This window comes from Frieseomelitta varia, unplaced genomic scaffold (assembly GCF_011392965.1).
Source record: "Frieseomelitta varia isolate USP_RPSP 00005682 unplaced genomic scaffold, Fvar_1.2 scaffold_247, whole genome shotgun sequence".
NCBI classification, from domain to species: Eukaryota; Metazoa; Arthropoda; class Insecta; order Hymenoptera; family Apidae; genus Frieseomelitta; species Frieseomelitta varia.
The window spans coordinates 1,013,499-1,036,689 of NW_025109976.1; the positions used below are offsets into that span (position 1 = coordinate 1,013,499).

Genomic DNA, 23,191 nt, shown 5'->3' on the forward strand with positions numbered 1-23,191 from the left:
CCACTTTCCGCGCTATCTGCTGTCGGACACTCCTACTATGTTATATCCGCGGTATTTTCAAAATTTTAGCACATATCACCGATCAAATAACTTTCCCATCACTGAAACAACTTTCCAATTACGAAAATAAAGTCACTTTTGAACGAGAATGATACTATTTCGTTATTATGTTTTAGTCAATTCGACGAACGTAATTATAAAAGAATCGAAAAACTTACACGTTTTTCCTTGCTGTCTTCGATAGCTTTTTTAAATGAATATACTCTTGAAGCCTTTATTAATCGATTCTCTTACATTAAGATTTCAAAAGTTTGACAAAACAGAAAAAGGTTACACAAAAATAAGAAAAGTTTAATTTATGCCATTTGTATTCTTGCACTGTGAGATACATACTATTTTCCCTTTTTATTTCACTTAAATGTCAAGTTTAAGTTACCCGAACGTTGATAGCGGCAAAAATAAAAAACAACACAGCATATTTACAAAACCACTTTCTCTCGTTTATCGTTTGAATGATACTATAGTCTCATACTTGAATTATAATTTACAAAATTGAGAAAACTGCATGTACGTCGTGTAGTTTTGTAGCCAACTGATTGGTCAGCGCTTATTTGAGTCTTATTTTTTAAATATAATTTACATTGACGGCTTCCTTCATTGAAAATGAAATAATTCATTCATTCAAAATAAAAATTGTATCTTTATCTCTATTTCTACTTGTTCCTTCGTCGCTTGTTAAATAAGATGAATATAATCAACTCTCCTAAATTCAGAAACATTTCAGTTAGCTCTGCTATCTAGAAGACTGGATAGTCGATGGTTTCGATATTTCGGTTGTATGGTTACTTTAATTTATTGACAAAAATGTAACACTTCTATTTTAAATTGACTATGTTTTTACAACCGGAATGATATCTGTTTTATCCATATTAAGTTATTTGTGTAAATATTGAAGGTGTTTTTATTCAAGTAGGAACTCAAATTGACACAATAAGTGAAAATGTCTTCGAAGAGGTATTTAATTGTTTTTCCTTCGTGTTTTTAAACTTGCAGAACTTTACGAACTTGTAGATGGAAGTTATTTGTAGCCAGAAGGAGTCTCCTTTCGATCTGTAGCTTGTTTCGCTTGTTACATGAAACAATTGTACAGTATCGATTCTTTATTTCTTTGTTAACCTGCATTATCAATTTATTCATATTATTTATTATATCTAAAATTAGTTTATCTTTTGTGAATAATTTTGAAAAATATTGGTCTTACGAGTCTTTTGATTTGTTTCGAAATCGTTAAATCTATTTATCTAATACACTTATAGTTCAATTTTAATAGAAATAATAATACATCTATATGTAACACATCATCTATGTTACATATGTACATAGTGAGAATAAAAAAAAGTACATCCGAGTATTTTTATTGTTTTACATATCATGTGTCACAAATATCATTTATCTTACTGATTAGATATTAACATTTTTTTAGTGAATTAAAAAAGTTGTCTGAAGAAAGTTTAACTAGACAACCTGAAGAAGTATTTGATATAATATGCAAGTTAGGAGAAGGGTAAGTAAATAAAGATATAAAATGGCATTTAAAATCATTTTATTTCAATTGTTTTAATATCTTTCATTTTCATGTAGATCTTATGGATCAGTTTACAAAGCACTACATAAAGAAAGTGGACAAGTACTTGCTATTAAACAAGTACCTGTTGATACAGATTTACAAGAAATCATAAAAGAAATTTCTATCATGCAACAGTGTGATTCTCCGTATGTTGTTAAATATTATGGAAGTTACTTTAAAAACACTGATTTATGGGTAACTTCAAATATTAATAACGTAACAAACTATATTTTTTTATCTCTCTTATGTATGTAATCACAATGTGATTTCATAGATTGTAATGGAATATTGTGGAGCTGGATCTGTTAGTGATATCATGAGGTTAAGAAAGAAAACCCTTCAAGAAGATGAAATAGCAACGATTCTCAGTGATACCTTAAAAGGTTTAGAATACCTTCATTTAAGAAGGAAAATACATAGAGACATTAAAGCAGGAAATATTTTACTCAATAATGAAGGACATGCGAAATTAGCTGATTTTGGAGTAGCAGGACAATTAACTGTAAGCTATGAGATATAATTTTTATGTATATATATATATATTATGTATATATATTAATTTTAAAAAATATTTTCTAGGATACAATGGCAAAACGTAATACAGTTATAGGAACTCCATTTTGGATGGCTCCAGAAGTTATACAGGAAATTGGATATGACTGTGTCGCAGACATATGGTCTCTTGGTATAACTGCTTTAGAAATGGCAGAAGGCAAACCACCATATGGTGACATACATCCAATGAGAGCAATATTTATGATTCCAACTAAACCACCACCTAGCTTTAGAGAACCTGATCAGTGGAGTCCTGAATTTATAGATTTTGTCAGTGGGTGCCTTGTTAAAAATCCAGAAGAAAGAGCTACAGCAACTGAGTTGCTAAATCACGAATTTATAGGTAATATTTATGATAGTGAAACAAACTCATTTTGTTTTTTTACATGTATTATTCAACATGATATTTTATTACAGGTAATGCAAAGCAACCAAGTATTCTAAGTCAAATGATTGCGGAGGCTCATGAAATACGGGAAAAACAAAGCGTACATCGTGCTCATGTTATAAATAATGTGGCAATTAAAAATCAAAATCAAACAGAAGATTCGGTATTTATTTATGGGATTTATTATATGTGCGTATGTTCATGTGCTAACATTCATAGTAAATATTTGATGTTATAATTATAAGGACGAAGAAGATTGTAGTGGAACAATGAAACCTCTGCCAGAAGACACGGGAACTTTAGTACCGAGTCATGATCTTCCAGATACAGGTACACTTGTTTCAGCAATGTTAGACTTGGGAACAATGGTTATTAATAGTGACACCGATACCGAAGCTACTATGAAACGTAAGCACATAATATAACGAAACACGACAAGACATTAACAAAGAAAACAGGGTAATAAATGTCATTTATTTATAGGACACAATACAGGATCAGTGGAATCCGGAAAAAAATATCGGCCACTATTTTTAGATCATTTCGACAAGAAGGAAGCACCTGAAATAGGAAAGGTATAAGATAATAAGTATATCATACTATGTATATCATATTATATATAATACGTATATGCATAAAATTAATTCCTTAATCATTAGGGAAATGGACAAATTCTTGGAGTACACAATCAAGATAATGAAAATAAATTAGAATTACGAAGCCCTACAGAATCTCAGAGGTTTCAAAGTCATCTACAATTACAACTTAACCAGATTTCTCATCCTGTACAAGAACAACCTCATAATAACATATCCAAGTTCCAAAATGTTTTTACAGAACGTGATTTCGATTTCGTAAGTAATAATACACTTGCAAATTCTTACAGGAGATTAAAAGTTAGATTAAGGACTATTCTAGTACTTTCTTAGTACTTAAGTTCGATCGATATAGTGCCAATTTAGGCATCATTAAAAAGAACTTGAATATAGATAAACAACCATATCCTGCAGCTGAAGTTTCTCTCATACGAGGAACTACAGCAACGAATGGCTAATCTGGATGCAGAAATGGAAAGAGAAATTGATGAGTTGAGAAGAAGGTACCAAACGAAGAGACAACCGATTCTTGATGCCATGGATACGAAGCGAAAACGTCAGCAAAACTTCTAACAGTTTGGTTACTTTTTTTTATGCAAATAAGTGTGATGATGATAGATAAAGGGTGTACAGTTGTATAAATGAATAGATTTTATTCATCTCGTTCTTAGTTTCATCAAAGAGAAGAACATTGTTTACTGGCTAAATGTCTACCTGAAAAAAATAAGTAATAACAATTAAAAGTATTTTCTTCTGAAACAATGTTTTATCTCTTTTGGAATCAAGTACGAGTAATACTAGCCAATAGCCTCACGTCACCAATGTAAATTATTATACATGATTTAGGTGAACAAGTAATCATACTTAATTTTTTGTCATTATGTTTATCTATGTACTGTTATGCTATTATTATAGAAATATTATAAAATCGCTTTAATATTTTTTTTTAAATTAAAACTCACAGATTGATAATATAAATGAGAATAATTATACCATGTTCGCAATTTTATTTTTGGTGTAAAAAGAAATTGTGAAATTGATATTTGATTTTCATCTTATGCTAGTCACGTATTATGCCATTTATTTTACTAATAATATTACATTATTAATATCATCACTCACACGAAACTTACGCATGGAAGTTAGTCCGAAAATATATTTGTATAAGCTTATACGCTATTGTGTCGTTTACTTATGAAACAATTTCAAACAAATGATTGAACTTAGAACATATTGAAAAATTTTTTCCTTTACTGCCATAGATATGTTGAACGTTTATCTATTGATATAATTAAGTTACAAAATACCCAATTTTAAAGTTTCATGAATACAAATCAGAAATCTTTTAATAATATTATTGCACCATGCAAAATTACTTTGAGAGTGATAATATTTCAATGTGAAATACTTGACAAATTAACTTACTAAAATTAGTCTTCCGTATTAGAACGTATTTTGATATTTCAATTTGTTAAGTCAGTATTTAAATTGTTGAGATAATAGTCATAAAGTAATGGCAAGAGTCGTAATATTTTTTAGACCTATATAATATAAATTATAATATAATTTTTATTATAGTAAAACACATTTTTTATTATCATATTTGAAATCTTCAAATAAATTATCATTATTTTTTGTATTGATAAAGATTTCAATACACATTTTATACGTAACGCATGTTGAATGCACTCGTTATAAACATTATGACATAGTGGCATAATTTTTTGCTGACGTTGGGCTATTTTACAAGTAGCGGAAATAGATTTATAATACTTAAATACTATAGCCAGAACTGACTTTTTTGTTTATTTAGGAAGTAACAATACAGAATAACAACATATTTTTGATATAGAAGATATGCACATTATGGTCAGAAAAGATTTAAATATTAATTATTAAATCTAGTCTTTATATGGCCCTACCATGACACAAAAGATTATTAAAACAATAGTACTGAGTTTATTATTGAAACAATAGTATTTTCAATAAGAAAATCGGATAAGTTATATTCTTCAAAAAAAGTATTACTGTTCGAGAAAAAAATAGAGCGCACCAATCACTGCGACATACAATATATAAACGTGTTGCAATATTCTAACAGAAACAAATAAATTTTACTCATACAGAATTACACATTTGATAGAATATAAATACGTTTGTAGTAACAAATTTTCTATGTTCATCTTCCACGTGTATTATAAAATGAAAAAAAAAAAATCATGCGGAAGTAATATTGTAAAAAATAGTTATGCATTTCCATATATTTACCTATTATCTAACATTTAAAAAACGCGATAAAAATTTTTTTCTATAAAAACTTAAATAGTCCATGAAATAGAGATCTATGATATTTATGAATATACAATAATATACACATGTAGAAGTCTATTTCATAGGACAATAGCGAATCTGTTTACTTTTCATGTTAGAAAATGCTATCCTTTTATATTACAGTTTATAATTATTTGTTTACGAAGTCGTTCTAATTTTACGTTTTTCTTATGAATTGTACCATTCTCTATATGTTTGGGCAAAATATACAGACTGAAGGCAGAAAATTGTCTTTCGAACAAGCAATTACCTATCTAGTTAGTATTATAATCTCATTATACAGCGTAACCTATGAATTACTCTTGTTTAGTATTAAAGTAACATATTATATTAATTTTCATTTAAAACGAAGTAAAATGAAATACATCTGTTAATATGACACTGCCTTTTACATATTTGATTTGAACAATAATAAAGTATTATAAATACTACAATTTATTTTAGTTTTGTTTATCTATTTCACGAAATATTTGCATTAATTCTCAAATTTTTTTTATTATCAACAATATATTTATATATCGTACAATTGTTACAAGTTTTGATATCTAAGTTTGATATTTTACATTATTTGAAAATTAAAAATAAAAATAGCAAAAATATGAGTTAAATATTAATTTAAAAAATTTAAAACATTTCTGATATATTTCCATCTTATAGTTCCAGTATATTTATAAGTCATCATCACCGATCATACGAAATGCATTATTTTCCATATCGTATTCCATTGTTTGTTTTCCTTGAACCTTGCCCCTTGTATTACTTTTAACATCATTAGATTTTTTTACTTTTACTACTGAGAATCTGTCCGCAAGTTTCTTCATAATTGGTTCAGATTTAGAAGGTTGTGTAATACAACGATTCTGAAATAAAACCCAACATTATAAATAAATAAAATATAAATATTATTAAATTATCACCTTTTTACTTTCTTCAGATTCCTCATTTGAGCTTGACCCTATTATAATACTTTGGCCATTTCTCATGACATAGGTCCAGGATTTTTGAGGTATCTCCTATGAACAAGATATCTAATGTTTAGCAAAAACAATTTTACTTAGTAAATAAAATAACTTAGTAATTAATAATATTTTTTATTAACCTGAGTCTTATTACTATCAACAGTCTTTGATAATAATTCATCAATCATAGCTTGCAAGCATACAGACATTAAAATAGCTTGTTCTGAAGTAATTGTAATCCATTGTAATTGATTTTTAGCGATTAAATATTCAAAAGACAATTCTAAACTAAAATCCTCGCTTTCTTCATCGCCTCTTTCAGATCCCTAAAATTAAAATAAACTGAAACATGTTTCATAACATTAAAATTGACATGTATTAAAATATATCTTTCTTTTACAATTATTTACATTTTGCAATGTAGTTATACGCCAACAACGCATTCGTGAAACCTTAAATACTTCTTCACATTGTTCCCCATCATATAATATACGCAAATTTAATTCATTTCTACCTATAGCAACTAATACCTTTGAATTTGGTTGAGGATAATCACAAAAACATGGAGCAAACTGAATATACCCATGGTACTTTGAAACACGTACTATATCCAGATACTAAAACAATCACATTTAAATTTAATATTGTTAATTATTTATTCATGCATTGTATATATAGACTGCGAATGTTTATACACATAAAAATGTACAAGGTATATGCAAATATGTACAAAAAACATACAAAAGATGTATCAGATATGCACAAAAAATAAATATGTACAAGTATGCATCAAAAATAAACAAATATGCATGGATAATAAATAAATATACAAAATATGCTTTAATAAACATTAAAATTTGGGCAATTTATACCTGTTGTAATATATTCTGAGCAATTGTATCATTAATATTATCACTTTCACGTGTTGTTTAATATCAACACCAGTAGAAAATAGAAATCGTATTATTATGTATATTACGATTATCGCTAATGTCATATAACGATTTGACAATTTTATTCATCTATAATTGCAGCCAAATACAATCAAATAAATATAAAAATAATATATGCCTTTCAACATATTATTTTATATATCACATGTGCATTTAAAATTTGCATTTGCTTAAATATCCGCAATCAATGTACAAATATATATATGTATAAACATACTTCTTTTTTCTTTCCATGCTTTTGTAAATCAGTCAACTGATTTTTTAATTCATCTGTAATAAGAATCCATCCCCAGTGAATTTCTGCAACTGCTTGAATATATAATAAATTCATTGCCACTTCATCATTCATTAATTTAAGATCATATTCTATATCCCAATAATTTTTCCCCAGTACAATTTTACTTCCATTAATGTGTAGATGCTTAATAGTTATAAATGGAGATTCAAAATTTTGCAATTTTCGTAGTACTAAAAATAAGGAATGATGTATTCATTAATCATGTATGAAATATTGTAACAAAGACGTACTTACAATGAATACCATTTGTTTCATCTTGAGCAACAATAAATAGTACAAAATATGAGTAATATTGTTCAGATAGCCTAAGATTTTTGTATACCTTCTGTTAAATAAAATATGTTAATTCATTCTTAATTACTTTATACACTCATAGTTTGATATACAAAAAAAGTTACCTCTAAAACACTGCCAGAGTGATCTGCTGTAGAAACACTTATAGTTATTTTACAGCCATTCATGAGAAATATGTCTATAAATTCATTATTAGATGGGCCTCTAATAGTTTCTTGTTGCGCATTTAATAAAAATCCATTTAATATTTCTGAATTACTAACAACTGGATTTTGACCGATCGTTTGAATATATTTTTCCAAAGAAAGACGACGTTCCTCTTGCTGATTTGTTGTTAAAGAAAAAAATTTTTTAGGTGGAAATGTTGGAAGAGATACATCCAAATCTTTTGCTAATTGTTCATGAAGACTATGCAGTTGTTTATATCTCACAGTGCAATGAAATAATCCATTTATATAAATATTGTAACCCTGAAAGTTAAGATAAAATAAATATATATTAATATATAATAATACGTTGTAAAAGAAGTATACTTACCACATATGAACCAGCTGTATCAATAAATTCTTGTGTATCTGGTATAGAAAAGTGCATTTTTTATAAAATATAATATCAGTGTTTAAAATTTCTTTTATAATTAAAATGCATTATATATAGAGCACTACAATATAACAAATTTATAATAAATTATAATTTATACATGAAATTCATATTGTTATACATTGTTTTTTTATAAATACAAATGTTACTTAACAAAAACTTTCGACAAAATTAATATATGTAAACAGATAATCCAAAATGTACAAAAATATATATATAAATATTCCACATTATACATGGATATCAATCAAAATGTGTTTGTTTAAAGATATATGTAAATATATCCCGAAATATTACTCCATCTGGAAAATAAAATAATAATGAAGTATAAGGAAACTATATCAAATTCAAAGATATTTCAACTGTATGTTATCATGTAATGTGACAGATATTACAATGATTTAAATTCAAATTCACATATACTCGTTAATATAAATTATACATAATACTATTTCAATTTTGTATTATTTCAATCAATTAACCAAATATTAATTATATGAAGAATATGCATATTCTTTACTTACTTTCCCATCATTATTTATGACGATAGGCGTATTCATTTTACACCCACTCAGCAACTATATTTCTAGTGATTAACAGTGACGCATTTTTTAATACTTAATGTAAAATATTACAATGATTAATGATACAATCGAATATAATTTATGAGGTATTTTTTAGAAAAAATATATTTTGTAATTTATGTTTCACTTATATTTTATGTATATTTCTAATGTACAGTTTCCTAAATATCATTCATAACGTTATTTTTTGATGTTTTAAAATATATTTGATTTTTCTCATTTTTAATACTTTGTTTTGTAATTTCATAGGCGCCACAGCGCCTATTAATAACTTCTATTTTTAAATACACTAGATTAGACACTTATTTGAAAATTTCAGCCTATACAAAACTTTTTACTAGTACAAAAAATATTTTAACATTTCACTATTAATAAATATCTAAAATTTATATTCTGTATAATATAAATATACATATTCATGCAATAAAGTTACATTCTCTGAATCACTAAAACGAACAGATTCATATATTAAATTTTGGTGATATATAATATTTAGATTTTACAGGATTAGACAAAATAAAAATTTATAATTTTGCATAGGAGAATTATATTTTTAATGTGAAAATTAAAATAAATTTATATAATGTTTTCATTATACTGCCAGTTCCGGTTAATCTCGAACGATATATCGATTTGTACAGATGGCATGTTGAGTGTCTGAAACTTCTCTTTCCCATAGAAGGCTCGCGTTGAAATGTCAGGTGTGTTACACTCTTTCGAATATCTATTTTAATCACGTTTATCTTTCAATTTGTTGAAAAAATAAGAAATTTATTAAAGTATTTAATTAGTAACAAAGTGAAGAATTATTATACGATTCATATTTTTATTCACTATTGTAACAAACAATATTGACATTATAGAGCTAACCTAAAAGAATGTTTGTATTTTTGCAAGTACAATATTAATTTATAATATTAACATCTTCTCCACTATAATGGAACAAAAATCATTGTGTTAAAAATTGTTTACGATAGTTATAATATAAAAGTTACACCTTTGTATAATTATTTGTACATGATAAATTGAACAAATCTTATATTTTATTATTTATTATTCTTTCCTTGTTTATAATCTGAAATAATTATATCACTAAATTAACAATAATTAATTTTTATTTTTTTATTATTTTTAGAATGTTGATGCCAAAAAAGAATCGTGTAGCAATTTATGAATACCTTTTCAAAGAAGGTGTTATGGTTGCAAAAAAAGATTATCATGCACCAAAACACCCAGAATTGGAATGTATTCCAAATCTTCAAGTTATTAAGGCTATGCAGGTAATAATTACACATGATCTTCTGCTTGATTAGTATCATAAAATTTATTATAAAATTTGAGATCTATTCTATTTCTTATTTACTTTTTTAGTCTTTGAAGTCTAAAGGTTATGTCAAAGAGCAATTTGCCTGGAGACATTTTTATTGGTATTTGACAAATGAAGGCATTGAATATTTACGTGGATACCTGCATTTACCTCCTGAAATTGTACCTTCCACACTTAAAAGGCAAACTAGATCAGAAACTACAAGACCAAGACCTGCAACAGGTGCAAGGAGTGAAACATCTAGACCTACAGAAGATCGTGCTGGATATAGACGTGGCCCTGGAGGTCCAACAGGTCCTGGTGATAAAAAAGCTGATGTTGGTGCTGGTACTGGAGATGTTGAATTCCGTGGTGGTTTTGGTCGTGGTAAACCACAATAATATTTTAATGTAAGATAAATAAACATTTCTTAATATACAAGCATTGTTGTTTCAATTTCCCTTTTTAAATAAGGTATATATAAATAAGATTGACAAACAAAAATCAAGATTTATCATAATAACTTTTTAATTTATCTTTTGTTGTATTATAAAATTGTACATTTACTTACAAATTGTATAATTATATTTGTTATTAATATGTAAATTTATAAATGGAAGCAAATGGTAGGCAATTATTATAGAATTACAAAATGTTGAAATAAGTTTGATAAACAAATATATCATTTCTGACAATATGTGACAAAACCATAGTTTAAAGCGGAACATTACAGATATATATCTGTACTAAAGTAAGGTTCTCATTACAAATTTTTTATAATTTTATTGGAGATACAATTTTTTTGGAAAACAGATTTATATATATATATTAGCAGTACAATGTTGCTTTTCTTTTTAATTTTCTGATCTTATGTGAAATTTGTCGAATTCTTTTTGATTATATTATCAGAATCTTCTACTTTTTCCATTTTTGTACTAAAATACTAGTACCTATATTTATAACATAGCACAATGTGCATTTCCATGTCCATTTTCCATGTTTGCTATGCTTCAAAAAATAAATACATAGAAATTACTAGTCATCACTTGTAAATTTTACATAAAATTGACTTTAGATATATATTGAAATGAAGTAACTTAAACTTTATGGTTTAGCGCAATATATAATTTTATCGCTTGTCATATTTAATCAATGAATGTTATTAAGTTATTTTATATTTATATGTATTTCATTATAATGTAATATCCTCAATTTCTTAATTTGATAATTAGCAATTATACTACTACATTATTTATTAATATAAGCAATATCTCAATTTAAATATTTAATTACATATTTCAAAATTTTTAATATTTGCCAATTGTGAATTCCAATTAAAGAACAATTTGATAAATTTATTTAATTAAAGAAACTGCAGAAACATTGATTTTTTAGATATATAATTTTGTAGGAAAATACTTGAAATACAAAAAAATAATGTTATGCTCAGGATTAAACTAAATGGAATTAATCTTAGTTATATAAATACAAAATATTTTAAGTCTGCAATATTGAATTGTCATAATTTTACACTTGGAAGTTTTTTAATTTCATGCAAATCTTTTGTGATCTAGCAAGTTTGAATGTTTTATGATCTGTATGTATAAATACATGTTCTTATAAGCATAATCGCATACATATGTACATATAGAAATATATATATCATATGTAACACCTATAAAAACTACGATTAAAACCATAAAATCATATTTGCGTAGATTCATATTCATATGTAAGATTCATACATATGTAATACATATGAATTCTCTGAATAAGTTATGTTATCAATGAATTAGACATATTTTTTTAAAAGAAATAAAAATGGAGGCAATTTTTTAATCTAGAATGAACGTCCTAATAATCTTAGCTATTGTCACATCTCACTGTATCACAATTTGTACTCCAAAGGAGACAATTACCAATGCCACTATAACAAATTAGGAAAACTGCAAGAAGGAATACTAAACTACAAACAGTGCATGGTTTTCGTTCTAGGAAGAATCCAATTAGATAAAGTGCCATAAACATGACATGCGTTTGCAGTAGTGTCGGATTTACTGGCTTTGGTATCAGCAGCACTGGAATTAACCACTGTAGGCAATACATCTTCTTTACTTTGTTGTTAGAGATGTATTTGAACTAGTTGTTTCATCTATGGCAAAATCTCTGAAAAGGAGTGTATAAATTACTTTCTCTTAGTTTATTCGTAAATTCACTTTTTACATGCGCTACGACTTTTTCGTACCTTATTTGGAAGCACCATAATGTTCTCGAAACATCTCGTCCTTCAAAATTGAAACAATTTAATTACATATACCCATGCTAGTACAAAATATTTCTACTCTGAATTTTTCCAAATACATATAAGATTACACACATCTATAAATCAGATAGGAGCATACAGCTTACATTAACAGTTTAGCCTACTGTTTCATGAAAACAACCTTTAGATTATCTTTCAAAGTAAAAAAAATTTTTCAGTAAATTATTTTATCGTTATTTGACGTAATCTTTGTTAATAATGACTATATTTAATATTTATTATGTATATTTATTATCCTTTAATTTAACTTTTTCCATTCATTGACTAGAAATGAAATTGAGATGTCAAGTTTGCTTCATAGTATTAATTAAAAAATTTCTATTATTCTATTTAACGCGGGAACACCAAATAGCACTAAAATTTCTAAGTACAAAAAGCATAATATAACGAAAATAGATTTTGTTATTCGTAACTGTAATTGATCGAGAATTAGTGGATATTATGTCCTATATTATAATAACAAAATATTTTGAGTAAGATATTATATTATATAACTGTCTAATATGTATCGTAATAATCCAAACAAAAGTTCAAAACCAATTTTAAAATGTCAACAACAAACATGTGTCAAATCTAACGAAAGTTTAGAAAATATTAATGTTTTATCAGAAAAATCAGAGCGAACTTTTATTAGAAGTACTACTAAAATTCTTAATTTAATTAAAAAGCCTGTTACAAGTCATAAGGAAGAGAAACAAGAAAACAATATTTTAACTAAAGAAAAAGAAAATAATGCAGTTGTTATTAAGGAAGATTCATCCACTGATAGTAATACAATGTACATTTAATAACATGAATGTTTAATTTACTATAATACAGATCGCATTTAATTAATAATTTAATTTAATCATTTTATTTTCTAGTATTTTTAATGTAGTAATAGGCAAGAAATCTATGAGAAAACATAAAAAATGGGAAGATGACGGAACATTGGAAGTTACAGGAAAACATGCAATCCTAAAGGTGATTTATTCAGGAAACTATATATGTACACGAGTTTTTTATTAAAGTTATGAATAAGTTATATTTTTAAATTGAACAGAATACCGAAGGTAATATTATTCATAAAACCACAGTAAATCCAGAAGTTTTGATAGAAGGCTTTAGAATGTATATAGATAATAAAGAAATTGAGGTAAAAATAAGTATATACATTTTAATAATTTATCTGTATGAATTATTATACAAAATTGATATTAAAATATTTATAGATAATTGACAGGGTAAACTCTAAATACATGCCAAATAAATGTATTCCAGAAGTAATTTCAGAACCACCCACAAAGAAGTTGAAAACTTCAGGTTCTAAGCCATATCTTCCTTTAGGATCTTTACACAAAGGTATAATATATTAAACCAAATAAAAGATACTTTGAAACTAAATTTTATAATATATAAAATACATTAATTTTTATACATTATTAAAGATATGAAATTAAGATGCTGTCCATTGATAATGCCATCTATAAGTATTTCAAAAAATTGGGAAGTGAATGATGTATCAAAAAATGAAAAAGAAGTATCTGTAGATACTTGTTTAGTAAATGTACTCAGACAACATCAACGTCACGGTATTGTATTTTTATATGAATGTATTATGGGCTTAAAGGTACCTAACTATTTTGGAGCAATTTTGGCTGATGAAATGGGACTTGGTAAAACATTACAATGCATTACAATTATTTGGACGTTGTTAAAGAAAGGGCCGTATGGACATCCAATACTAAAATATATATTAATAGTAACTCCTAGCAGTTTATGTTATAATTGGAATAAAGAGTTCAAACATTGGTTGGGATTCCATAGAATATCTCCATATGTTGTAAATGCTAAAAACAAGCCAGAAGATTTCAAAAAACACATAAGGAACTCGGTTTTAATTATTAGTTATGATATGCTTATCAAATACAAACAAGAAATTGAACAAATACCTTTTGATTTAATCATATGTGATGAAGGTCATAGATTAAAAAATAATGATATAAAAACAGCAAAAGTATAAAATTCAATTTTAATTTAAGACCAATACGTGGTATAAAGTTTTATATTAAAGTTATATATTATATTTTTTTCAGATTTTATATAACTTGAATTGTAAAAGAAGAATTCTTTTAACTGGAACTCCAATACAAAATGACTTGCAAGAATTTTTTGCTTTGATTGATTTTGTAAATCCTGCTATATTGGGAAATAACATTGAATTTAAAAATTATTATGAAAAACCTATTGTTGCATCACAATGTCCTAATGCATCAAATAATATTGTATCTCTTGGAACTGAAAGAGCTAGTGAGTTATATGAAAAGACTAAATGTTTTATATTACGACGTACACAAGAAACTATTAATAAGTATTTACCTTCTAAACATGAATTTATTGTATTTTGCCGCTTATCAAATGAACAAGAAGATTTATATTCTCGAGTTACAGACTCGTGGTTTAATAAAACTGTATTACCAAATAATAGCATACCACATTTAACAATAATAACAGCTCTAAAAAAAATTTGCAATCATCCAGAATTATTTAATAATGAAAAAACTGAGTTTTTAAATATTGATACAAAAGCTACAAATAAAATTCCTAATATAAAAGATGTTACGAAAAAAACGTACTGTGGAAAAATTTCAATTGTACAAACATTACTAAGAAATTTAAAAAAAACGGATGAGAAATTAGTATTAATTTCATATTATACACAAACACTCGATCTATTGGAAACTGTTTGTGATACAGAAGGCTTACAATTTCTTAGATTAGATGGTACTACAACAAGCAATACAAGATCTAAGATTATAGAACGGTTCAATTCAACCACTGACAATAGTAGTTAGTATAGTCAATATTATTTGTGATTTGATTTAACTTAATTTAATAATTACTGGTAATATCCAATTTACACATAGGCTAAGTAAAAGTAATCAGTAAACAATTTTCTGAATATTTACATATCTATTGTAGAAATATTTTTATTAAGTGCAAAAGCTGGTGGAGTTGGATTAAATTTACCTGGTGCATCTCGACTTATATTATTTGATTCAGACTGGAATCCAGCATCTGATTCACAAGCTATGGCAAGAATTTGGAGGGATGGTCAAAAAAAAGATGTTTACATGTTACGGTTTGAATATTTCAAATTATAAATAAATATCAACATGTCACAAATATTCTTATAGTAATATAAATAAAATTTATAGATTACTAACTACTGGAACTATTGAAGAGAAGATCTTTCAAAGACAAATTAGCAAAGCAAGCTTAAGTGAAACTGTAGTAGACTTAAATTCATCCTCTTCGCTTAAATTGTCTACAGATGAACTAAAGGTTTGTTTGTAAACAATGTATTTTAAACAATATATATTTTAAAACAATGTGAAAAAAATAATATCTATATCTGTAGGATTTATTTACATTGGCAACAAATACAAATTGTTTAACACATGATTTAATGAAATGTTCTTGCAATGGCTATAAGAAATCAGAAGAAAAATCAGAAGAATCATATCAAAAAGATGACAGAGAATATCAATTTCTAGGAGATAAAGTGACAAAATCAAATTTAACTATAAACCAGCTTTTAAAATGGGAACATTACCAACAACCAATTTCGGATGAAATAATTCAAGTAGGAATAATTTAATATTGGATACTAAAATACTAAATATTACACTAACAATTTTTAAATGTTTTGTAGGAAATTATGTTATCAGAAGCATCTGATAATATAACGTTTATATTGAAAAATTCTGTAAATAAGAGTAAATAAGAGATTCAATTAATAAAAATATTTATTCCATATCCCATAAAAATAATAAGTATATAATTATAAAAGATATATAATTAAATTTTTATAATTTGTTTTTATATAAAATAATACTAATCCGTTCCAAGAAGTCAGGAGATTGTAAACGTTTTACAAGTTCAACTGTTTCTTCTGCATTAACTTTCAATAAAATGTCCTGATTCCATCTTTGAACTAAACGTTTAGTTGCCAATATAGACTAAAAATAGCATTTATTTAATGTAAATATATTAAAAAATGATATTTACAACTTATATAGAATAGATAATATTAAAGTATACTTCTGATGAAAGTTCTGTTAATTTTTGCAAATATGTCCAAACTTTGTTTAAATTTTCATATTCATATATTTCATTAACAAAGCCATAATGTTTAGCTTCAAGTGCAGTCATCTTGTGTCCTAAATACAACATGTCACTAGCCTAAAAATTATTTGAGTATTATAAATTTATTGAAAGTATAACATAATTTTAAATTAGATTACCTTAGATTTCCCAAAAATATTAGAAAACGTATATGTAGAACATCCTTCTGCAACAAGTCCTAATTTTGAAAATGGTGTTTGAAAGTAAGTCTGCAATGCAACATCTGTATATTAATTATAATTTAGTGAAAGTAAGAACTAAATAACATGTAATATAAAATTACGGTATTTGATGCATATATCAGATCAAATAATGCAAGCATTGTTACTGCAATTCCAATTGCGGGACCATTTACAACAGCTATTAAAAGCTTAGGATATGTAATTAATGTATCTATAAATTCTCTGAAAAATTATTATTAAAGTTTGTAAATTTGTAAGATTAAAGATTTAAAATTCATAAGTATATATATATATATATATACATACTTACTTATAGATATTAATTGTACTTTCAATATTGAAAGCACTATCATTTTGATTCATTAGATATTTAAAATCATTTCCAATACTAAAAAAGATTCCTGTACCAGTTAAAGTTACTACATATATTGTACTATCTTGAATAGAATTGTGTAAAATTCGTATTAAATCTTTGAACATCTATAAAATTGTGTAAATTTGTATTAAATCTTTATAAAAGTGTAAAAGTTTAATATTATAATATTATCTAATATTAATTAGATGTTAATTATATACAAAGAGTTTCAGACCTGAAAAATAATGACTGCGAAAAAATAAGTTGAAAAAAAAAGAATAAAATTTTTTCATTTCCGTTTTTGAAAAAATCGAGTTTGAATATTTTTGAAATACAAAAGATAAAAGTTAATAGTTATTCCACCTACCAAAATAAATAAAAAGTGTAGAATTTTTCCATATAACACATCTTGTCTTCAAGAAAATAGAATTTGAACGTGCTTAGTTAAAAATTGGCATAGCACAGATATGTATTTAAAATTCAATTTTCTCAAAAACAAAAGGTGAAAAAATTATATCCTACACTTTATACTGACTTATTTTTACAGCAAAATAACTCTCTTCGTTACTCATTTTTAACCAGTCCAAAATTTAATACTAGATAAATTTTTAAACTTTATTTTCTCGAAAACGGAGCTTTAAATGAAGAAATTTTGTTCTTTTTGTTTGACATATTTTTTAATTAGAATTATCGTTTCTGGTTCACCACCGGATCGGAAACATTCTGTTTAATGTGATGATTGATGTAAAATTATTATTATTATAAAAACTATATTTGTATTTGTTCTTTTACTTAAAATTTACATTTGCACCATTATATAATATTGTATTATATTATATTCAAATGAAATATTACTTACAGCAATAGTAATGGCATTTTTATTTTTTGGTCGATTTAACATAATTTTTAACATTCCGTTATCTATCGAACACAAAATATCGGATGAATTTTCATTATTCATTACGTATCAAACTATTTAAATTTTTAAATGCACACCGTTGCAAATTTGCAATTTACTTTAAATCTGACTTTATATCTGAAAAAACTAGAGTTGACATATATATATGTATTTCTACATAGCTCATGACTCATGAATCATAAAACAAGTGATTTATCTTTTATTTGCATGTCTTCCTATATATACAGAATATTATCTGCAACACGACGAACGATATGAGTTTTGAATTTGTATCGATGTTCTCTACAATAAGGTGGAAAAAAATTGTGTTCCTATTTGTTTAACCCAAAGTGACTTTGATTTAGCTATGAAAACAGTTTTCGAAATTTTTTTTTATTGAGACCTACTGTACACCCTGTACCGTTCAACTTTTGTTCTTCTCAACAAACTTTTTGTTAGATGCTGTAATAATTAATTTTAATTTTTCACGCCACAAACTTGCACTCCACAAGCATATATTTCAAAGATAATGCTATCAATTCCGCAAATAAATCTGAATCAAATATTCACTATAGTTTCTGAGAAATTATGCGCACACCACCGGCACTACTACTAACATAAACGAAAGTTGAATTTTTTTTCAATAGATCGAAGGATGTCCTTCTCGCACACTGTTGCTTTCTTTGTCTAGCGTCATTAAACAAGGAAAGCACTATCGTGCGACAAGGACAGACATATATGTGCGGTGGACAAGGAGAGCACTAGCATGCGACAAGGACAGACATACATGCGCGATAGAGGGCGATAGCGTGCGACAAAGACAGACATATACAGGGTGTTGTAATGCGATGCACCCACGCGATTTTTCACCCACTTACAGCCATTTGACAACAAAAAGTTTAGAACAAAAGTTGAACGGTACAGGGTGTACAGTAGGTCTCAATAAAAAAAATTTCGAAAACTGTTTGTTTTCATAGCTAAATTAAAGTCACTTTGGGTTAAATAGGAACACATAATTTTTTTCCACCCTATTGTAGAGAATATCGAGACAAATTCAAAACTCATATCGTGCGTCGTGTTACGGATCCGTCGTGTTAATATCCTGTATATATATATAGGAAGACTTATGCAAATAAATCACTTGTTTCATGATTCATATATGTATTATGCAATATAAATTAGGACTTCGTACGTAAATAAAAATTAGTGATATAAGTATCTAATATTTGAAAAAGTTATTAAAATATATTTCTTTTTCTTGTATAAGACACAATGAAATATTCATTTAAGTAAATAATAATATTATCTTTTACAATAAATTAATAATGTAAATAAATTATGAAAATATAAAATATCCATAAAAAGCAAATTTAAAAATATTGGATATATTTTAGATTTCGTAGCATTAAATTACTTGATTTAATATTGTTAATGAAATATATTTTTTCACATAATTTATACAAATCAAAAGATTTATTGTTCTGTAATAATAATATACACACTATAATTTTTAAACAAAAAGATCAAATAACATAGGAAAGTTCATTATGTATTTACAATGTTTATATTTTACTTTCATAAATAAATATAAAAGAAAAAAAGTAGTTATTTAACAAGTCTGATCTGTTGTTTTAATAATACAAGTAAATGTTACAAATGATCATCCTTATTTTTTATTACATAACTAGTATTGCTTATCAGTTAAATACTTGTTTTATAACTGATCATAATAGTGATTCTTTTTATTCTTAATAGTACCATTTGAGTAAACCTAAAATGTAAGATCTATCAAGATAGTACTTTTGCACTATACATGTGTTTATGATGTTATTATATTTGACATATATATTTATTCACGACTAGCATTTGCAACATGCTGTCTACTAAAAATTACCATGTTTATTGATTTCAAAATTATATTTTGTAATCACAGATTACATGGCCATATTACTGTCCCTACATATTTCTACAAAAATTATCATTTCATAAATAGCAATGTTTGTACATTATATATGATTTATATAAAACATAAATTTTATAAAGAATATTTAAATGCTTCTATAGTTAAGACTTAAAAATTTTAATTAAACAATTTTCACGCAGTACAATTAAACTAATGAAAATTATTACGTCCATTGAGAAGAGGAAGCTTTATTTGGAAATTAATCATAAATGTTTTCTATCAAGAAGATAGAAACTGTTTCAATTATTTAGTATTATACAAAGTGCGCAGTGCGAATTAAAAAAAAAAAGTTGTAATTCTATAAAAAAATGCATTTAAGATACATTTATTATATCTTATTATCTTTTATGTATAGTAAAGCATTTAGAATTAGATGTAAGAATCTCCTGATAAGTTAATTCGTAGTGTAAAATTATAAATTAGAAATATTACAATAACTTTGGTATCGTGAAATAGAAATAATTCATTCAAATATAATTTACACAAATAATTCATTGCTGCTATTTTGCTTTCCTTCTTTAATATTAAAACCATTTCCATCTACTACTGTCTTTACTCCTTCACCAAGCACTAGAATTAATAGAAGTAACAATGGAAAAGTTGGAAGTAATTAATTTTTAATAAAGAACAATAAAGTAATAAGTTTAATATTTAAAATATTAATATATTTAAGAAAACTATTACGGCTTCAAAACTTTTTCAATGAATTTCTTCATGTCACGCATCTCCTGTGAAAGTATTATTATTATATGAAATAATTAAGATATTATAATTTCACAACTATTATGATACTGCCTACCTCGTCGCAAGATGCGTGCATCATCCCTCTATATGTTTTGAATTCTGTTTGTGTCATGAATTGTTTGAGGACTGATGCAGTCAATTGACCCCATCTGTATGGTACTATTGGATCACAATCACCATGACATTGCAATAGTGGAGTATTTTTATTTCCTATTGCTTCCTATAAAATATGTAATATTAGTGATCATAAAATTATTAAGTATGATTTTAGTGTGAATATACACACAGCAGGAAATTTTTGATGCAAAGGAAGCCAAGCTGATAAAGCTATAACACCAGCTAAGGGTTCTGGGAATGTAAGAGCACTATATATAGCAAGAGCACCACCCTGACTGAAACCTCCAAGAACAATACGTTTTGTGGGTATTCCTGCTGCAACTTCCTCTGCAATTAAAGAATGTACCATTTCTGCAGCTCTACGAATACCTTCTTCATCTTCAGGACCACTTGGTTCCAAAGATCGTAAATCAAACCTATATTTATTATTTATTATTAATGTTGCATGAATTACTCTATATATTTATACGACTAATGAAAATTCATTACATACATATATTACTTACCAAGAAGGCATTCTAAATCCTGCATTTAATGTCACTGGCACTGTAGGCCTAAAATGATAAAGCTAAATAATATATTCACTTAGATAAAATTATTTAGAGTTCTTATTGAGTTATATAATGTAATTTTGATATCTATTATACATACGCAGTTGGACAAATAACTTTAATGTGAGGAGATCTAACTGCTCCCATTGAACTAGCCCAGCCATGACTATAGAACACATTAAATGCATAAAAATTATAAAGTTATACTGATTGAATTTAATTATACAAATTGCTATTTACCCTGTATCACCCAATCCGTGGAAAAATATAATCTAGAACAAAAATAAGATTATATTACATAAAAGTAATAAAATTACTTGTATAAATGTATATCATTAATTTCTTATATTCCAAATCCTACACGTATTTATTACATAAAGGTACTTGAATAGTACAAGTATTAATTTTTTTTTTTATTATTTTTAATAATGATAGATTTTAATCTTACGAAGATATATAAGTTTTAAATATAAGGAAAAATGAAAGCTAGAGTAGTACGAATATCACTCACACATTTAGAATTTATGTAATAAAATTATATTAAGAATAATTAACTTATGGTTAATTGAAAATCACTTTGCGTCAGGCATAACCAAAAAAGAGACATCTTGAAGAGATTTTCTGCTTACAGTTGCTGTATGTCTGGCCGTAGCTGCTATCACTACAGGACTCACTGTTGTCATTGTTCCTCGCTTTTTTGGACGGGCTGCGAGAAAACAGATAAAACGTATAACAATTCGGTAAAAATCGTAAATATAGAATGGCGGAAGATTCTTCTTTACACCGCTTGAAATTCCCCAAAGCAAAAAGAGAGGGGTAGATAAAAGTTATGCGCATGCTTTACGAAACCTCTTTTAAATGAAAATCTAAATTATTATGCGAACCTGCAAAATTGCCCATTATCAACGCATAACTGCAAAATATTTTTTTATTGATATAACGAAGTACCTAAAAATTCTGCAATTGATTCTTCTCGTAGTCGTTTGAAATTATCAAACAATCATAAATTAATATTTATAACAATAGTAGTCAGAGAATATGCATTTTCAAGAAGTGTTATAATTTCCAATCAAAATTTTTTTCTTTTTCTTTTTGTATGAAAATATTCATAATGAAATGAAATCAATGTTTAATAAGCTTGGTGCAAATGCAACAGAAAGAAAAATTCTCGCAACTCATAGACTATCTTTCATTTAAAATTAAGATTTCTTTAAAAGATTATCTTCTCTTGAAATACTAGTTAATTTTTACGTTCTTTATAGAGAAAAGAGAAAAAAATACATCGAAGGTATTGCAATTTAAAATAAACGATTCAGACCTTAGAAGCGGTCGAATCTTTGATTCTTGAATTTCAATTAAAACACATCAAAAGAAGGAAATGCAAAGGGACGCCACCTTGC

General features: G+C 26.3%; 7 protein-coding genes across 16 annotated transcripts; 3 read left to right on the top strand and 4 right to left on the bottom strand.

Annotated features, from left to right (window-relative positions):
* Window positions 1-417: 417 nt before the first annotated feature.
* Window positions 418-10,932, top strand: LOC122528223 (40S ribosomal protein S10-like). Of its 3 annotated transcripts, none has more exons than XM_043653131.1 (3): window positions 418-425; window positions 10,321-10,465; window positions 10,557-10,932. In XM_043653131.1, exons 2-3 carry the CDS (start codon window positions 10,322-10,324, stop codon window positions 10,890-10,892), a joined length of 480 nt encoding a protein of 159 aa, XP_043509066.1. In that variant the 5' UTR covers window positions 418-425; window position 10,321; the 3' UTR covers window positions 10,893-10,932. The 3 variants fall into 3 exon arrangements, with proteins under 3 accessions (XP_043509066.1, XP_043509064.1, XP_043509065.1); XM_043653129.1 differs by lacking the exon at window positions 418-425 and adding an exon at window positions 9,784-9,886; XM_043653130.1 differs by lacking the exon at window positions 418-425 and adding an exon at window positions 9,840-9,964.
* LOC122528219 (serine/threonine-protein kinase 3) lies at window positions 798-5,931 on the top strand. 3 transcript variants are annotated; one of them, XM_043653120.1, is made up of 10 exons: window positions 798-1,014; window positions 1,484-1,564; window positions 1,642-1,822; window positions 1,902-2,129; window positions 2,207-2,525; window positions 2,600-2,733; window positions 2,816-2,978; window positions 3,054-3,145; window positions 3,230-3,424; window positions 3,581-5,931. In XM_043653120.1, the coding sequence occupies exons 1-10, from the start codon at window positions 1,001-1,003 to the stop codon at window positions 3,737-3,739; spliced, it is 1,566 nt and encodes a 521-aa protein (XP_043509055.1). In that variant the 5' UTR covers window positions 798-1,000; the 3' UTR covers window positions 3,740-5,931. The 3 variants fall into 3 exon arrangements, with proteins under 3 accessions (XP_043509055.1, XP_043509053.1, XP_043509056.1); XM_043653118.1 differs by having other exon boundaries at window positions 799-1,014; window positions 3,560-5,931; XM_043653121.1 differs by lacking the exons at window positions 798-1,014; window positions 1,484-1,564 and having other exon boundaries at window positions 1,641-1,773; window positions 3,560-5,931.
* Window positions 4,945-9,464, bottom strand: LOC122528220 (sorting nexin-17). Its single transcript, XM_043653122.1, has 9 exons — window positions 9,126-9,464; window positions 8,539-8,903; window positions 8,106-8,471; window positions 7,942-8,032; window positions 7,627-7,877; window positions 6,867-7,073; window positions 6,597-6,782; window positions 6,415-6,510; window positions 4,945-6,357 (listed from the first exon to the last, which is right to left on the bottom strand). The coding sequence occupies exons 2-9, from the start codon at window positions 8,593-8,595 to the stop codon at window positions 6,166-6,168; spliced, it is 1,446 nt and encodes a 481-aa protein (XP_043509057.1). The 5' UTR covers window positions 8,596-8,903; window positions 9,126-9,464; the 3' UTR covers window positions 4,945-6,165.
* A 229-nt stretch (window positions 10,933-11,161) lies between the features above and the next one.
* On the bottom strand, window positions 11,162-12,916 carry LOC122528224 (bladder cancer-associated protein). Its single transcript, XM_043653132.1, has 2 exons — window positions 12,737-12,916; window positions 11,162-12,657 (listed from the first exon to the last, which is right to left on the bottom strand). Exon 2 carries the CDS (start codon window positions 12,595-12,597, stop codon window positions 12,355-12,357), a length of 243 nt encoding a protein of 80 aa, XP_043509067.1. The 5' UTR covers window positions 12,598-12,657; window positions 12,737-12,916; the 3' UTR covers window positions 11,162-12,354.
* Window positions 12,917-13,066: 150 nt separating this feature from the next.
* On the top strand, window positions 13,067-16,612 carry LOC122528218 (DNA repair and recombination protein RAD54B-like). 3 transcript variants are annotated; one of them, XM_043653115.1, is made up of 10 exons: window positions 13,067-13,592; window positions 13,678-13,777; window positions 13,857-13,949; window positions 14,026-14,155; window positions 14,242-14,810; window positions 14,890-15,643; window positions 15,776-15,935; window positions 16,012-16,138; window positions 16,215-16,439; window positions 16,509-16,612. In XM_043653115.1, exons 1-10 carry the CDS (start codon window positions 13,318-13,320, stop codon window positions 16,578-16,580), a joined length of 2,505 nt encoding a protein of 834 aa, XP_043509050.1. In that variant the 5' UTR covers window positions 13,067-13,317; the 3' UTR covers window positions 16,581-16,612. The 3 variants fall into 3 exon arrangements, with proteins under 3 accessions (XP_043509050.1, XP_043509051.1, XP_043509052.1); XM_043653116.1 differs by having other exon boundaries at window positions 13,068-13,287; XM_043653117.1 differs by having other exon boundaries at window positions 13,510-13,582.
* On the bottom strand, window positions 16,591-19,120 carry LOC122528222 (enoyl-CoA delta isomerase 3, peroxisomal). 4 transcript variants are annotated; one of them, XM_043653125.1, is made up of 7 exons: window positions 18,824-19,120; window positions 18,378-18,439; window positions 17,474-17,643; window positions 17,265-17,385; window positions 17,101-17,190; window positions 16,898-17,038; window positions 16,591-16,815 (listed from the first exon to the last, which is right to left on the bottom strand). In XM_043653125.1, the coding sequence occupies exons 2-7, from the start codon at window positions 18,429-18,431 to the stop codon at window positions 16,663-16,665; spliced, it is 729 nt and encodes a 242-aa protein (XP_043509060.1). In that variant the 5' UTR covers window positions 18,432-18,439; window positions 18,824-19,120; the 3' UTR covers window positions 16,591-16,662. The 4 variants fall into 4 exon arrangements, with proteins under 4 accessions (XP_043509060.1, XP_043509061.1, XP_043509059.1 ...); XM_043653126.1 differs by lacking the exons at window positions 18,378-18,439; window positions 18,824-19,120 and adding exons at window positions 17,754-17,767; window positions 18,054-18,311; XM_043653124.1 differs by having other exon boundaries at window positions 18,378-19,120.
* A 719-nt stretch (window positions 19,121-19,839) lies between these two features.
* LOC122528204 (acyl-protein thioesterase 2) lies at window positions 19,840-22,619 on the bottom strand. Its single transcript, XM_043653085.1, has 7 exons — window positions 22,421-22,619; window positions 22,032-22,063; window positions 21,892-21,957; window positions 21,747-21,794; window positions 21,410-21,656; window positions 21,179-21,343; window positions 19,840-21,107 (listed from the first exon to the last, which is right to left on the bottom strand). The coding sequence occupies exons 1-7, from the start codon at window positions 22,472-22,474 to the stop codon at window positions 21,060-21,062; spliced, it is 660 nt and encodes a 219-aa protein (XP_043509020.1). The 5' UTR covers window positions 22,475-22,619; the 3' UTR covers window positions 19,840-21,059.
* Between the last annotated feature and the right edge of the window lie 572 nt (window positions 22,620-23,191).